Here is a 16,921-nt window from a genome sequence, read left to right on the forward strand (position 1 = left end):
CTATCTGCACATTCAACTCATCCACCTTATTACAAATGCTCCTTGCATTGAGACACAAAGCCTTCAGGCTTGTTTTAACAACACTCTTACCCCTTATACGATTATTGTGAAAAGTGGCCCTTTTTGATTTTTGCCCTGGATTTGTCTGCCTGCCGCTTTTACTTTTCACCTTGCTACCTATTGCTTCTACCCTCATTTTACACACCTCTATCTGCTCTTGCACCCATCCCCCTGCCACATTAGTTTAAATCCTCTCTGACAGCACTAGCAAACACTCCCCCAAGGACATTGGTTCCATTCCAGCCCAGGTGCAGACTGTCCTGTTTGTACTGGTCCCACCTCCCCCAGAACTGGTTCCAATGCCCTAAAAATTTGAATCCCTCCCCCTTGCACCATTTTTCAAACCACGTATTCATCTGCAATATCCTCCTATTTCTACTCTGACTAGCACGTGGCACTGGTAGTAATCCAGAGATTATTACCTTTGAGGTCCTACTTTTAAGTTTATCTCCTAGCTCCCTAAATTCACCTTGTAGGACCTCATCCCTTTTTTTACCTATATCGTTGGTGCCATTGTGCACCACGACAACTGGCTGTTCACCCTCCCCCTCCAGAATGTTCTGCAGCCGTTCAGTGACATCCCTGACATTCCCACAACATCATACTTGCCAATTTCTAACTGAATCTCAAGCTCGTCCACTTTATTCCTTATACTTCGTGCATTCATGTACCTTTAATCCATTACTCACCTCACCTTTCACATCGATTCCTATTTCACTTGGCCATGCTCTCCTATCCTTTCTGCCCCGTTAATTCTGTGGTATTTCTTAACTTTTCGTATACCCTCTTTCCCTTTAACTCCATCCTTATATCTCCAGTTGTCTCCCCCCTCCCCCCCACTATTAAATTTAAAATTCCATTAAATATTTCCCCTTCACCTTAAACCCACGACCTCTGGTCCTCGATTCCCCTACTCTGGGCAAGAGACTCTGTGCATCTACCCGATCTATTCCTCCCTTGATTTTGTACACCTCTATAAGATACCCCCTCATCCTCCTGTGCTCCAAGGAATAGACACCCAGCCTACTCAACCTCTCCCTATAGCTCACACCCTCGAGTCCTGGCAACATTCTTGGAAATCTTCTCAGTATCCTTTCCAGCTTGACAATATCTTTCCTATAACATGGTGCCCAGAACTCAACAAAATACTCTCTATGTGGTGTCACCAACGTCTTATGCAACTGCAACATGACCTCCCAACTATACCCTCTCCAAAGCCTCCACATGCTTCCTGTAATGGAGTGACCAGAAGTAAACACAATACTATAAACGTGGCCTGCCCAAAGTCCTGTAGAGTCATGATCATATTGAATGGCGGTGCAGGCTCGAAGGGCCGAATGGCCTACTCCTGCACCTAATTTCTATGTTTCTATCATGACCTCGTGACTCTCATTCTCAATGTCCAACCTATGAAGGTGTTTATTCCTCCCTGACCATCATCCCTGTTCTCTGCTACAGATGTCAGTGGAGGCCAACTCCCTGGATGTTTCCAAGAGAGAGTTAGATTTAGCTCTTAGGGCTAATGGAATCAAGGGATATGGGGGGAAAAGCAAGAACTGGGCACTGATTGTGGATGATCAGCCATGATCATATTGAGTGGCGGTGCTGGCTGGAAGGGCCGAATGGCCTCCTCCTGCACCTAATGACTATGTTTCTATGTTCCTGACCTCACCATCATCGCTGTTCTCACGCCACCTGACAGCCTTCCCTGGCTCCCTGTGTAGATACCCTCCATGGTCACTGACATGATCCTGCCCTGGTCCCCGCTACACGCACAGCGTCACGCGTGTGGGCAGCTCACCGCCTGACCCGGCGCGGGATCACCTGGCGTTCCTTCATCCTCTGGACCTGCGACATGCAGGAGGTGATGCGGGCGTTACACACCAGCAGGCTCTTTGCAGCTTCCAGTGCCTGCTCCCTCTGCGTGCAGGCTGCCAGCAATCTGCAGGCACCATCCCTCACTCGCAGCTCACGGTCGATCTTCTCCTGGAACTCAGAGTCCTGTGGAACACAGTGGAACAAGACAATACACAATAGGTGCAGGAGTAGGCCATTGTGCCCTTCGAGCCAGCACCGCCATTCAATGTGATCATGGCTGGTCATCCCCAATCAGTACCCCGTTCCTGCCTTCTCCCCATATCCCCTGACTCTGCTATTTTACACAGACACAACTCTCTGTGAGAAAAAGTGTTTCCTCGTCTCAGTTCTAAATGGCTTACCTCTTATTCTTAAACTGTACCCCTGGTTCTGGACTCCCCCAACATCGGCAATATGTTTCCTGCCTCTAGTGCGTCCAAACCCTTGTTAATTTTATATGTTTCAATAAGATCCTCTCATCCTTCTAAACTCCAGAGTGTACAAGCCCAGCTGCTCCATTCTCTTAGCATATGACAGTCCCGCCATCCCAGGAATTAACATTGTAAACTGAATTAACAGATAGTAAACTGCCTTCCAGTTTTTGCTACCAAAGTGGATAACCTCTCATTTATCCACATTAAACTGCATCTGCCATGCATCTGCCCACTCCCCCAACCTGCCCAAGTAACCCTGCATTCTCATAGCATCCTCCTCACAGTTCACACAGCCACCCAGCTTTGTGTCATCTGCAAATTTGCTAATGTTACTTGTAATCCCTTCATCTAAATCATTAATATATATTGTAAAAAGCTGCGTTCCCAGCACCGAGCCTTGCGGTACCCCACTAGTCACTGCCTGCCATTCTGAAAGGAACCCGTTAATCCTTACTCTTTGTTTCCTGTCTGTCAACCATTTCTCTATCCATGTCAGCACTCTACCCCCCAATACCATGTGCCCTCATTTTGCCCTCTAATCTCCTATGTGGGACCTTATCAAATGCTTTCAGAAAGTCCAGGTACACTGCATCCACTGGCTCTTCCTTGTACATTACAGCTACTAGAATTGACCCACTACCTGCAACATGAGGAGGGCACAGCTCTGGACCGCTGCCCCATCAGGCAGATCACAGGCTAGTGTCTGCAACCTGAACATGAAGGGTCAGCTTTGGACAAAGGCTTTTCACTATATGTCTGCACACGTGACAATAAACTGAAATGGGAGCCTTGGCTCTTCATGGAAGCGGGTGACAAGACCAGGTCCTGATCACAACAGCAACAAGCCAACTGGTATTGTAATCCTACAGTTGATACAAGATCAGGAGGGCGTGATCATTTGCAAACATTCATCCATGTCTTGTAAAACCTCAAGCACAAAGATCATTCACGCATAGAGTGCTGGAGTAACTCAGCGGGTCAGGCAGCATCTGTGGAGAACATGGATAGGTGACGTTTCACAGAGTGCTGGAGTAACTCAGCGGGTCAGGCAGCATCTGTGGAGAAAATGGATAGGTGACGTTTCACAGAGTGGTGGAGTAACTCAGAGGGTCAGGCAGCATCTGTGGAGAACATGGATAGGTGACGTTTCACAGAGTGCTGGAGTAACTCAGAGGGTCAGGCAGCATCTGTGGAGAACATGGATAGGTGACGTTTCACAGAGTGCTGGAGTAACTCAGCGGGTCAGGCAGCATCTGTGGAGAACATGGATAGGTGACGTTTCACAGAGTGCTGGAGTAACTCAGCGGGTCAGGCAGCATCTGTGGAGAACTTGGATAGGTGACGTTTCACAGAGTGCTGGAGTAACTCAGCGGGTCAGGCAGCATCTGTGGAGAACATGGATAGGTGACGTTTCACAAAGTGCTGGAGTAACTCAGTGGGTCAGGCAGCATCTGTGGAGAACATGGATAGGTGACATTTCACAGAGTGCTGGAGTAACTCAGCGGGTCAGGCAGCATCTGTGGAGAACATGGATAGGTGACGTTTCACAGAGTGCTGGAGTAACTCAGCGGGTCAGGCAGCATCTGTGGAGAACATGGATAGGGGACGTTTCACAGAGTGCTGGAGTAACTCAGAGGGTCAGGCAGCATCTGTGGAGAACATGGATAGGTGATGTTTCACAGAGTGCTGGAGTAACTCAGAGGGTCAGGCCAAAACATGGATAGGTGATGTTTCACCCAAACCCGGACCCCCCCCACCCACCCCCGAACCCACCCACAGACCTACACCCCGTTACCTGCAGACTGAGGGCCATCTGTCGGATGTAGAGCAGGTTCAGGTCCTCCATGATCCGGAGCGTCTCATCCATTCCGGCCGCTCACTGACCGCTGCCTCCAGTGACAGGCATCGGCCCGGACACTGGCTATCGTCTCCCGACACCGGTCAGTGTCTCCGGACACCGGCCAGCCCCCCTACTGCCCCGGACACCGGCCAGTGTCTCCGGACACCTGTCAGCGTCTACGGACACCGGCCAGCCCCCTTCCAGCCGCGGACAGCAGCGAGTGTGCGGCTCCGGACACTGACCGCTAGATCTCCTCACGGCGAGCTGTGATTCACCGTGAAGCTCCCGCTGCTGCTCCAGCTTTTCGGTTAGACTCGCCCCGACCGCGGCCCCGCCCGCTCCTCCTCCTCCTCCTCCTCCCAGCCGGTCCCGGTGTCAGCCCCGCCTGGCCCGGCCCGGTCCCCGGCTCCCTGCCCCGCACCGCCTGGTCCAGCCCAGCCACTGCAGTACCAGCTCCAGTCCCAGCCCCAGCCCGCTGCAGCCCCAGCCCCAGCTCCAACCTCGCCTCCGCCAAGCATTGACTGCGCGCCAGCTGTACACATTCCTCGCCCACAGGAAGCCGCGCTGACTGCAGCCTCTCCCAGCTCACACACTGGCTCCTTTCACCTCTCTCAATGCGGCGAGTGTTCCCAGTCTGACATCTCTCCCTGTAACTCGTTGCCACTCCCACCCGTTAACCCTTTGTCGGCGCTCAAACCCCAGCAACGCAACGCCACATCCCCATACAGCGCCCAAACCCCTCGGCCCAACTTGCCCACAGCGACCAACAAACATGTCCCCATCTAGTCCCACCTGCCCGCGTTTGGCCCATATCCTTCTAAACCTGTCCTATCCATTCAAGGTTCAAGGGGGTTTATTGTCCCAGACAGGACAATGAAATTCTTACGTTGCTTCAACACAACACAAGAATTACAATTTTCCAATGTGTGGAAAAGTGACCCCACCAATTCCCATTCAATCATTCCCCTCTCACAGAGGGTGGTGGGTGTATGGAACGAGCTGTCGGAGGAGGTAGTTGAGGCTGGGACTATCCCAACACTCAAGGGACTTTGAACAGCTACATGGTATTCTCCTCTACCCGATCTGCCAAACTCTTGCCCTCTCACATATCCCAACCTTTAAGAAACAGTTGGACAGGTACATGGATCAGACAGGTTTCAGGGATATGGGTCAAACGTGGGCAGGTGGGACCAGTGTAGCTGGCATCGGTTAGTTCAGATGGTTAAAGACACAGGATTCATGGAAACTTGGTGGCTTGGATTCAGACATGTCATTGGCTCTGCATGTCAACCCTATCAGTAACATTCACCACAGCCCACTCACACTCGCTACATCTTTTCCTTTATTTAGAATCGGGACCTGGTCTCGGAAGCAACTCTCTCATTCTCCACGAATGTGAAGAATTCATGTCCAGGCCCCTCTTCACCAAGGGAGCTAGAACACAAGATTAGTCACAGAGTCATACAACACAGACACGTCACTAGGGCCAAACATGCCTACCCACCCTTGCTGGCGAATTACATTTGTCTTCATCTCCATTCTAAAGGTACGTCCTGTACCCTCTGGTCCTAGACTCTCCCATTACTGGCAACATCGTCTCCACATCCACTCTATCCAGGCCTGTCACTATTCTGTAAGTTTCAATGAGGTTCCCCCTCATTCTTCTAAACTTCAGCGAGTGCGGGACTGGTGCCGACAAATGCTCATCATAGGTTAACCTATTCATTCCTGGGATCATTCTTGAAAATCTCCTCTGGACCCACTCCAACACAAGCACATCCTTCCCCAAACTGCTCACAATACTCCAAATGCGGTCTGATCAGTGCCTTATCAAGCCTCACCATTACATCCATGTTTTTATATTCTAGTCCTCTCAAAATAAATGCTAGCATTGCATTGCATTGCGATGTAAAGCGCCTTGAGTATCTAGAAAGGCGCTATATAAACCCCATCCATTATTATTATTATTATTATTTGCCTTCCTTACTACCGATTCGACTTAAATTAACGTTTTGTGAATCCTGCACCAGCTCCCAAGTCCCTTTGCAACTCTGATTTCTGTATTCTCTCCCCATTTAGAAAATAGTCTACACCTTTATTCCAACTACCAAAATGCATGACCCCAGGCTTTGCTACACTACATTCCATCTGTCACTTCCATGCCCACTCTCCCAACCTGTCCAAGTCCTTCTGCAGTCCCTGCTTCCTCTGCACTACCTGTCCCTCCACCTATCTTTGTATCGACCACAAATGTGGCCACAAAGGCTTCAATCCCCTTGTCCAAATCATTAATATACAACGTGTAGAGTAGTGGACTCAACACCGACCCCTGCGGAACTCCGCTAGTCACTGGCAGCCAACCAGAAACACCTCTCTTTTATCCCACTCTTTGTCTTCTCCCAGTCAGTCAATCTTCTGCTATCATAGAAACATAGAAACATAGAAATTAGGTGCAGGAGTAGGCCATTCGGCCCTTCGAGCCTGCACCGCCATTCAATATGATCATGGCTGATCATCCAACTCAGGATCCCGTACCTGCCTTCTCTCCATACCCTCTGATCCCCTTGGCCACAAGGGCCACATCTAACTCCCTCTTAAATATAGCCAATGAACTGGCCTCAACTACCCTCTGTGGCAGAGAGTTCCAGAGATTCACCACTCTCTGTGTGAAAAAAGTTCTCCTCATCTCGGTTTTAAAGGATTTCCCCTTGTCCTGGACTTCCCTAACATCGGGAGCAATCTTCCTGCATCTAGCCTGTCCAACCCCTTAAGAATTTTGTAAGTTTCTATAAGATCCCCTCTCAATCTCCTAAATTCTAGAGAGTATAAACCAAGTCTATCCAGTCTTTCTTCATAAGACAGTCCTGACATCCCAGGAATCAGTCTGGTGAACCTTCTCTGCACTCCCTCTATGGCAATAATGTCCTTCATATCCACAGGTTATGACCTTTTTTGATTTTCAATTTAGTCCCTAGCTGCTCAAATTCTCTGTTCCCCTGCCTGCCTCACTGGCAGTCACACCCTCCTTGTGACCACGGACCATGTTGGAAGCAGTTACTCTAACGGGTGTGACTGCCTCTAGAAACACAGCGTCCAGGTAATTCTCCCTGCCCCTGATGTGTCGCAGTGTTTGAAGCTCACGCTCCAAGTCATCAGCTTTCAGTCTGAGTTCCTCAATCAGCCAATGCTTACTGCAGATGTGGTCACCAGGATTCAATGGGTCCAGCAGCTCCAACATCATGCAGCTACAGCACATTGTGTGATCCTGCTAGCCTACTGTGTATCCACCTGCCAACTCCTCTTTACACTTCCTGCATGTAAAATTCTTAAAGGATTGGGCAGGCCAGTTGCAGGAAAAATGTTCCCAATGTTGGGGGAGTCCAGAACCAGGGGTCACAGTTTAAGAATTAGGGGTAGGTCATTTTAGGAAGGGATACGGGGAAAAAGCAGGAACGGGATACTGATTTTAGATGATCAGCCATGATCATATTGAATGACGGTGCTGGCCCTAAGCACCGAATGGCCTACTCCCGCACCTATTTTTCTATGTTTCTATCCCAGGACAGTCTATTACATGCAAACAATATTTACTGCCCAGCCCTGCCCTCATCAATCTTCTTCATCAACGTTTCAATAGACAATAGGTGCAGGAGTAGGCCAATCAGCCCTTCAAGCCAGCACCGCCATTCACTATGATCATTGCTGATCATCCCCAATCAGTACCCCGTATCTCCCCATATCCCCTGACTCCGCTATCTTTAAGAGCCATCTTCCAAAAAACTCTAACTTCTGAGACTCGATTTCCCACAGACAAGTCAATGCTGACTATTCCTAATCTAAATGCTGGCATATCGTAGATTGCCCTCCAGTAACTTACTCACAACTGACATCTGGCTCACTGGCCTGTAGTTCCTTGGCTTGTTCTTGCAGCGCTTCCTAAATAACGCAGTCCTCTGATAGCTCACCTGTAGCTAATGATAATGCAAATATCTCCACCAGGGCCACTGCAATTCTCTAGCTTCCAACAATGTGCAAGGACACTTGTGGACAGGCCAAGCTTAATGTGCTTCAAGACCATCAACACCTTCTGTTCTACAATATTATCACTATTAATTTCCCTTCATTTGTTACCTTCCTTGACCTTTTCCACAGCAAATATAGATGAGAAATATATTACATAGAAACATAGAAATTAGGTACAGGAGTAGGCCATTCGGCCCTTCGAGCCTGCACCGCCATTCAATATAATCATGGCTGATCATCCAACTCAGTATCCTGTACCTGCCTTCTCTCCATACCCCCTGATCCCTTTAGCCACATAGGCCACATCTAACTCCCTCTTAAATATAGCCAATGAACTGGCCTCAACTACCTTCTGTGGCAGAGAATTCCACAGATTCACCACTCTCTGTGTGAAAAATGTTTTTCTCATCTCGGTCCTAAAAGACTTCCCCCTTATCCTTAAACTGTGACCTCTTGTTCTGGACTTCCCCAACACCAGGAACAATCTTCCTGCATCTGGCCTGTCCAACCCCTTAAGAATTTTGTAGGTTTCTATAAGATCCCCCCTCAATCTCGTAAACTCTAGCGAGTACAAGCCGAGTCTATCCAGTCTTTCTTCATATGAAAGTCCTGACATCCCAGGAATCAGTCTGGTGAACCTTCTCTGCACTCCCTCTGTGGCAAGAATGCCTTTCCTCAGATTAGGAGACCAAAACTGTACGCAATACTCCAGGTGTGATCTCACCAAGACCCTGTACATTTGCAGTAGAACCTCCCTGCTCCTATACTCAAATCCTTTTGCTATGAATGCTAACATACCATTCGCCTTCTTCACTGCCTGCTGCACCTGCATGCCTACTTTTAATGACTGGTGTACCATGACACCCAGGTCTCGTTGCATCTCCCCTTTTTCTAATCTGCCACCATTCAGATAATTCAATATTAATTTAAGGTGGTACAGAAATCCCACACCACCAGGTTGAGGAACAGCTATGTTCCTACATCCATCAAGTTCTTGAACAGACCGACAATCCACAACCATAGGACCACTCATGCACTATAATGAACGTACTTCTAATTGTGTATTACACTAATGTCATGTTTTAACAATCTATCTTTTCACTGTCTGATGTAAATTATATATTTGTGTGTTGTTCATAAGTGATAGGAGCAGAATTAGACCATTTAAGAGTACTGTGTGCCCCATTAAGGATTGGAGGCTTTGGAAAGAGTGTCCATGAAGCCACATTGATACCTGGATTAGGTGTGCTGCCACAGGATAGACATGCATTATTGGATAGACTTGGATTGTTTTCTCTGGAGCACCAGAGTTGCGGGGAGACTTGATAGAAGTATATTAAATGATGAGAGGCATAGCATAGACAGTCATAACTGCAAGAGATGTAACACCTATCCCAAACCCACTTCCCTCACCTCTATCCAGGGACCCCAGCAGTTCTTCCTGATGAGACAGAGTTTCACTGTGCCTCCTCTAACCTCATCTACTGCATCCGCTGTTCCCAATGTGGCCACCTGTACATGGGTAACACCAAGCGTAGATTTGCTGTCTGTTTGGCTGAACACTTGCACTTGGTCTGCCAAGACCTACTGGATTTCTCGGTTGCTAACCATTTTAAATCCCCTTCCCATTCCCGTACTTACCTTCCTGTCCTGGCCTCCTCCGTTGCCAGAACGAGCTGGAGGACCAGCACCTCATATTCAGCTTCGGCATCTTACAACCCAATGGTATAAACATTGAATTCTACACTTTTAGGTAAATAATAACCAACAAACCACCCTTCCTTACCCCCTCCACTGGTTGGTCGAGCCCCAATTTAGAACTTATCTTGTGGACCCTTTCTATGTACTGGTAATGTTACTGCAAGTTGTTAATTGTACCTGTACCTCACTGCCCTTGTACACCTATATATCATTAAAAGTCTCATCTTGTCCACTTCCTGTTTGCACTGTTCTTTGATTTTAGAAAATCCGCTACCACATATGGCTGTGATTTTATGGCCATCTTACTCAGAGTCCTCCTCCGCTGCACAGGTCCCGAAGATTTTTCGCATCGATGAAAAATAAAAGACTTATTAGTGTTTAAAAAAACTTGAGATTCTCCCTCCTGTCAATCACCTCAATGAAGACCACGCCCCTTCCGGTGGGAGGGGGAAGGGACTATGAAACCGGAAGTGTGGGCGTGGCTCAGTCTGTCTGCAAGTTGGCGAGGGAGAGGTCACGACTCTCTGTCTGAGCTGGGAAAAGGTCAGAACACTGTGAATATGCAATGTACTTGAATAAATGATTTGTTAGCCCTTAAATTAGTTGTTTGGCCTGCCCTGTGCTTGAAAGTGCAAAGGCAATGGAAATGAAGTGAAAATGCAATCAGCTGTTTGGCTTGAGCCTGCCCTGTGCTTGAAAGTGCAATGGCAAGAGTTGAATAGGTACTTCGGATCTATCTTCACTAAAGAAGACACAAACAATCTCCCAGATGTACTGGAGGACAGAGGTCTAAGGGGGTAGAGGAACTTAAATAAATTTTCATTAGGCGAGAAATAGTATTGGGTAGGCTAATGGGACTGAAGGATGATAAATCCCCTGGACCTGATGGTCTGCATCCCAGGGTCCTCAGGGAGGTGGCTCTAGAAATAGTGGACGCATTGGTGATCATTTTCCAATGTTCAATAGATTCATGATCAGTTCCTGTGGATTGGATGATAGCTAATGTTATCCCATTTTTCAAGAAAGGAGCGAGAGAGAAAACGGGGAATTACAGACCAGTTAGCCTGACTTCAGTGGTGGGAAATATGCTGGAGTCAATTATTAAAGAGGTAATAATGGGGCATTTGGATAGCAGTAAGAAGATTAGTCCAAGTCAACATGAATTTATGAAAGGGAAATCATGCTTGACTAATCTTCTGGAATTCTGGATGTGGCAAGTAAAATGGATGAAGGGGTGCCAGTGGATGTAGTGTATCTGGACTTTCAGAAAGCCTTTGATAAGGTCCCGCACGGGAGACTGGTGACTAAAATTAGAGCACATGGTATTGGGGGTAGGGTGTTGGCAGGAAAGAAAATTGGTTGGCAGACCGAAAGCAAAGAGTAGGAGTGAACGGGTCCTTTTCAGAATGGCAGGCAGTGGCGAGTGGAGCTTGGTGTTGGGGCCGCAAGGCTTGGTGTTGGGGCCGCAACTGTTTACCATATCTTAATGATTTGGAAGAAGGAATTAGGAGCAACACTAGCAAAGTTTGCGGATGACACAAAGCTAGGTGGCAGCGTGTACTGTGAAGAGAATCTTAGGAGGTTGCAGGGTGACCTGGACAGGTCGAGTGAGTGGGCAGATGCGTGGCAGATGCAGTATAATATAGATAAATGTGAGGGTATCCACTTTGGCGGAAAAAAAGGGGGGCAGATTATTATCTCAATGGGGTTGGGTTAGGTAAGGGGGAGATGCAGTGTGACCTGGATGTCCTTGCACACCGGTCACTGAAAATTGGCTTACAGGTACAGCAGGCACTGAAGAAAGCTAATGGAATGTTGGCCTTCATAACAAGAGGATTTCAGTATAGGAGTAAAGAGGTTCTTCTGCAGTTGTATAAGGCTTTGGTGAGACCACATCTGGAGTATTGTGTACAGTTTTGGTCTCCTAATTTGAGGAAGGACATCCTTGTGATTGAGGCAGAACAGCGTAGGTTCACGAGATTGATCCCTGGGATGGTGGGACTGTCATATGATGAAAGATTGAAAAGACTAGGCTTGTATTCACTGGAGTTTAGAAGGATGAGGGGAGGATCTTATAGAAACATATAAATTTATAAAAGGACTGGACAAGCTAGATGCAGGAAAAATGTTCCCAATGTTGGGTGAGTCCAGAACCAGGGGCCACAGTCTTAGAATAAAGGGGATGTCAATTAAGACTGAGGTGAGAAAAAACTTTTTCACCCAGAGAGTTGTGAATTTATGGAATTCCCTGCCACAGAGGGCAGTGGAGGCCAAGTCACTGGATGGATTTAAGAGAGAGTTCGATAGAGCTCTATGGGCTAGTGGAGTCAAGCGGTATGGGGAGAAGGCAGGCACAGGTTATTGATTGGGGACGATCAGCCATGATCACAATGAATGGCTGTGGTGGCTCAAAGGGCCAAATGGCCTCCTCCTGCACCCGTTAATTTCAAAGTTAATGGAAGTGAAGGGAAAATGCAATCAGCTGTTTGGTTTGGCTTGGCCTGTCCTGTGTTTGAAAGTGCAATGGCAATGGAAGTGAAATGAAAATGCAATGAGCTGTTCCGCCTGCCCTGTGCTTGAAACTGCAATGCAATTGGAAATGAAATGAAATGAGTTGTTTGGCCTGCCTGAAACCACTAATTTTGGCCCACAAGGCCCCTACTAGCCGAGAAATCTCTCTCCACCTCAACTTGGTCAAAAAGGCACACTTCAACATTTAATCACTACTCTACTCACTTCGATCTGCACGAGATAACCACTGATGAGATGTTTGCGCAGTAATCAACCAGAAACCCCTCCCCCCCCCTCTCTCTCCCCCCCCCTCTCCCTCTCCCCCCACCCCTCCCCCCCTCTCCCTCCCCCCCCCCCCCCCTCTCTCTCCCTCTCCCCCTCCCCCTCCTCTCTCCGTCCTTTCCTCCCTCCCCCTCCCCTCTCCCCCCCCCCCCCCCTCTCCCCCCCTCCCTCCCCCCCCCTCTCTCTCCCTCCCCCTCCCTCCCCCTCCTCCCCCCTCTCTCTCTCTCTCTCTCTCTCTCCCCCCCCCCCCCCCTCTCCCCCCCCCCCCCTCCCTCTCCCTCCCCCTCCCCCTCCCCCCCCCCCCTCCCCCCCTCCCCCCCCCCCCCCCTCCCTCCCCCTCCCCCTCCCCCTCCCCCTCCCCCTCCCCCTCCCTCCCCCGCCCCCTCAGTCCCCGCCCCCTCGCTGCCTATTGGGCGGCTGCCCGTCACTCAGGCTGTTTCAGCTGCTGTGATTGGGTGGGGCGCGGCGCTTCCGGTGGGGCTGACCGGATGTGAGTTTTGGTCACCGCGGCGCCGCGTCAACTGCCATCGGCTCGAGCTGGCGCGGACACGACGTCAACGGACACGACGGCGGGTGACGGCAGCGGGACAGGTGAGCGGGGACCGGGGCAGCGGCGGCAGCAGCGGGGCTCCAGGTGTGGGGCTGAGCGGCCGGGGCTCCAGTGGGGGCTGAGCGGGGCCGGGGCTCCAGGTGGGGGCCGAGCGGGGCCGGGGCGACGGGTGTGTGGCGGCTGGATGTCCCTCGTCGCCCATCGGACCTGGGCGGTGTGGTGCGCTGTCCACCCCCCCCCCCCCCCGGGGCCCCCACCATGACACGGGGCCCCTCCCCCCCCCCCCCCCCTCCCTGACAAGACCCGTCCCGGTTCCCCTTCCCCACCCGGGGACACGGTCCCGGTCTCTCCCCCCCCCCCCCACACGGTCCCGGTGTCTCTCCCCCCCCCCCCACACGTCCCGGTGTCTCTCCCCCCCCCCCACGGTCCCGGTTGGCTCATCACCTCCCCCCACACGGGTCCCGGAACTGTCCCCCCCCCCCCCCCCGGTGTCTCTCCCCCCCACCCCGGTCCCGGTCCCTCCCCCCCCCCCCCACCCCTCCACACGGTCCCGGTGTCCCCCATGTCTCTCCCCCCCACGGTCCCGGTGTCTCCCCCCCACCTCTCCCCCCCCCCCCCACACGGTCCCGGTCCTCCCCCCCCCCACGGTCCCGGTGTCTCTCCCCCCCACCCGGTCCCGGTGTCTCTCTTCCCCCCCCCCCACACGGTCCCGGTGTCTCTCTCCCCCCCACACGGTCCCGGTCTCTCTCCCCCCCACACGGTCCCGGTCTCTCCCCCCCACACGGTCCCGGTCTCTCTCACCCCCCCTCTCTGGGTTACTCCAGGGTAGATACGTTGTGAGAACTGTCCCCCAGCCGGTCCCCAGCTATATTGTGCTTGTGCTGCTGTCAGTGTGGGATCCAGTCCCTGACTCATTCCTGCTGCCGGATGAGACGAATCCCAACGGGGAATCATCCATGGGAAGGAAGGGCTGCTAACGAGGTGCTGAAGGGAAAGCGCTGCAGATCTGCTCGCCCCGTGAGATAACATGCCCTGTAATCCATTCCTTGGCCACCAGTGTCAGGGTTGCTGAAGCGTGTGTCCACTGTGCCCCATTACTGCCTCTTGTAACACTAAAAAACCCGCAGATGCAACAATCCAGAATGAAAAGCAAAGTGCTGGAGGTACTCAGTAGGTCAGGCAGCATCTGTGGAGGGAATTGACAGGTGACATTTCAGGTCTTCCCTTCTTCAGACACCAAGCCAATATGTGAGGAGGATGCTACGAAGAAGCAGGGTGACTGGGACAGGTTGGGTGAGTGGGCAGATGCACGGCAGATGTAGTTTAATGTGGATAAATGTGAGGTTATCCACTTTGGTGGCTAAAACAGGAAGGCAGATTATTATCTAAATAGTGTGAAGTTGGGGAAAAGGGGAAGTACAACGGGATCTGGGGGTCCTTGTTCATCAGTCACTGAAAGTAAGCATGCAGGTACAGCAGGCAGTGAAGAAAGTGAATGGCATGTTGGCCTTCATAACAAGTGTAGTTGAGTACAGAGCAAAGAGGTCCTTCTGCAATTGTACAGGGCACTGGTGAAACCACACCTGGAGTATTGTGTGCAGTTTTGGCCTCAAATTTGAGTAAGGACATTTTTGCTATTGAGGGAGTGCAGCATAGGTTCACCAGGTTAATTCCCGGGATGACAGGACGGACATATGTTGATAGAATGGAACGGCTGGGCTTGTACACTCTGGAGTTTAGGATGAGAAGGGATCTTATTGAAACATATAAGATTATTAAGGGTTTGGACACACTAGAGGCAGGAAATATGTTCCTGATGTTGGGGGAGTCCTGAAACAGGGGCCACAGTTTAAGAATAAGGGGTAAGCCATTTAGAATGGAGATGAGGAAATATTTTTTCGAACAGAGAGTTGTGAGTCTGTGGAATTCTCTGCCTCAGAGGGCGTAGAGGACGGTTCTCTGGATGCTTTCAAGAGAGAGTGAGATAGATCTGTTAAAAATAGCGGAGTCAAGGGATATGGGGAGAAGGCAGCAACGGGGTGCTGATTGTGGATGATCAGCCATGATCACATTGAATGGCGGTGCTGGCTCGAAGGGCTAAATGGCCTACTCCTGCGTCTATTATCTAGGTCGTATGTCCATTTCTTCCACAGGTACTGCTCGATTCACTGAGTTCCTCTAGCCATTTGTTTACTTGCTCTGTGAATGGAACAGTACAGCACACAAACAGGCCCTTCAGCCCACGATATCTATGCAGAATATGATGCCAGACCAACTCTTATCTGTCTACACACAATCCATATCCCTCCATTCCCTACAAATTCCCTCGCTAGAATTTAGAAGATTGAGGGGGGATCTTATAGAAACTTACAAAATTCTTAAGGGGTTGGACAGGCTAGATGCAGGAAGATTGTTCCCGATGTTGGGGAAGTCCAGAACAACGGATCACAGTTTAAGGATAAGGGGGAAGTCTTTCAGGACCGAGATGAGAAAAACATTTTTCACACAGAGAGTGGTGAATCTGTGGAATTCTCTGCCACAGAAGGTAGTTGAGGCCAGTTCATTGGGTATATTTAAGAGGGAGTTAGATGTGGCCCTTGTGGCTAAAGGGATCATGGGGTATGGAGAGAAGGCAGGTACAGGATACTGAGTTGGATGATCAGCCATGATCATATTGAATGGCGGTGCAAGCACGAAGGGCCGAATGGCCTACTACTGCACCTATTTTTTCTATATCCATGTGCATGTGAGAAAGCCTCTTGTATGCTACTATTGTATCTGGGTATTTTATCCAGCAGTGTGTTCCAGGCACTCATCATATCTCCCCTCTCACCTTCAAGCTTTGCCATCTAATCTTTGACATTTCAACCCTGGAGTAAAACGATTCTGACTGTCTATTCTATCTAGGCCCATCATTATTTTATATACTTCCATCAGGTCTCCCCTCAACCACGACTGTACCAGAGTAAACAATGCAAGTCTGCCCAACCTCTCCTGATAGCTCATACCCTTAATCCAGGCAGCATTCTAGCAAACTTCCTCTCCACCCTCCACCCCCTCCAAACCTTCCATGTCCTTTCTGTCATGAGGCAATCAAAACTGCATGCACTACTCCAAATGTGGTCAAAAGCAAAGTCCTACATGATGACCTGTGGCTCATGCTCAACACCCTGACTGATTAAGGCAAGCATACCTTGTGTCTTATTTATCACTCTACTTGAGTGGCCACTTTCAGGGAGCTACGGACTTCGACCACAAGGTCCTTTTGTACATCAATGCCGTCATGGGTCTAGCCATACATTTTATATTTCCCCCTGCATTTGATGGCCCAAAGCACACCACCTCACACTTGCATGTATAGAACTCCATCAGACACTTCTCCCATTTCTGTATCCGCTGTACACCTTGACAATCTTCATCACATTCCGTGACTCCAGCAATCCTGGTGTCATCTGCAAACTTATTAACTAATCCATCTATGTTTTTGTCCAAGAAAGAACTGCAGATGCTGCTGCTGTCTTCTATCAGTGAGCTAGTTCTGAATCCATACGACCAAGTCACTGTTAATCCTGTGCTGGATCTTGATCTGGATCAGCCCACCATGGGGGCCTTTATCAAATGCCTTCCAAAGTAAATGTTAACAACTTCCACATCCCATACCTT

At 49.9% G+C, this 16,921-nt stretch overlaps 2 protein-coding genes across 2 annotated transcripts in view; one reads left to right on the forward strand and one right to left on the reverse strand.

Moving 5' to 3' along the window:
- LOC129716275 (rhotekin-like) overlaps nt 1-4,504 on the reverse strand; it is a 39,969-nt gene extending 35,465 nt beyond the window's left edge. Inside the window, exons 1-2 of the mRNA XM_055666148.1 lie at nt 4,147-4,504; nt 1,862-2,061 (exon numbers count right to left, since the gene is read on the reverse strand). Coding sequence (XP_055522123.1) covers nt 1,862-2,061; nt 4,147-4,218 — 272 coding nt within the window. The 5' untranslated portion in view covers nt 4,219-4,504. The remainder of the gene's footprint in view (nt 1-1,861; nt 2,062-4,146) is intronic.
- Nucleotides 4,505-13,199: 8,695 nt separating this feature from the next.
- The window catches only part of fbxo41 (F-box protein 41), a 73,557-nt gene continuing 69,835 nt past the window's right edge, over nt 13,200-16,921 (forward strand). The window contains exon 1 of the mRNA XM_055666146.1: nt 13,200-13,299. The gene's annotated coding sequence lies outside the window, so the exon portion shown is untranslated. The remainder of the gene's footprint in view (nt 13,300-16,921) is intronic.

The sequence above is a fragment of the Leucoraja erinacea genome, unplaced genomic scaffold (assembly GCF_028641065.1).
Source record: "Leucoraja erinacea ecotype New England unplaced genomic scaffold, Leri_hhj_1 Leri_199S, whole genome shotgun sequence".
Classification (NCBI taxonomy): domain Eukaryota; kingdom Metazoa; phylum Chordata; class Chondrichthyes; order Rajiformes; family Rajidae; genus Leucoraja; species Leucoraja erinaceus.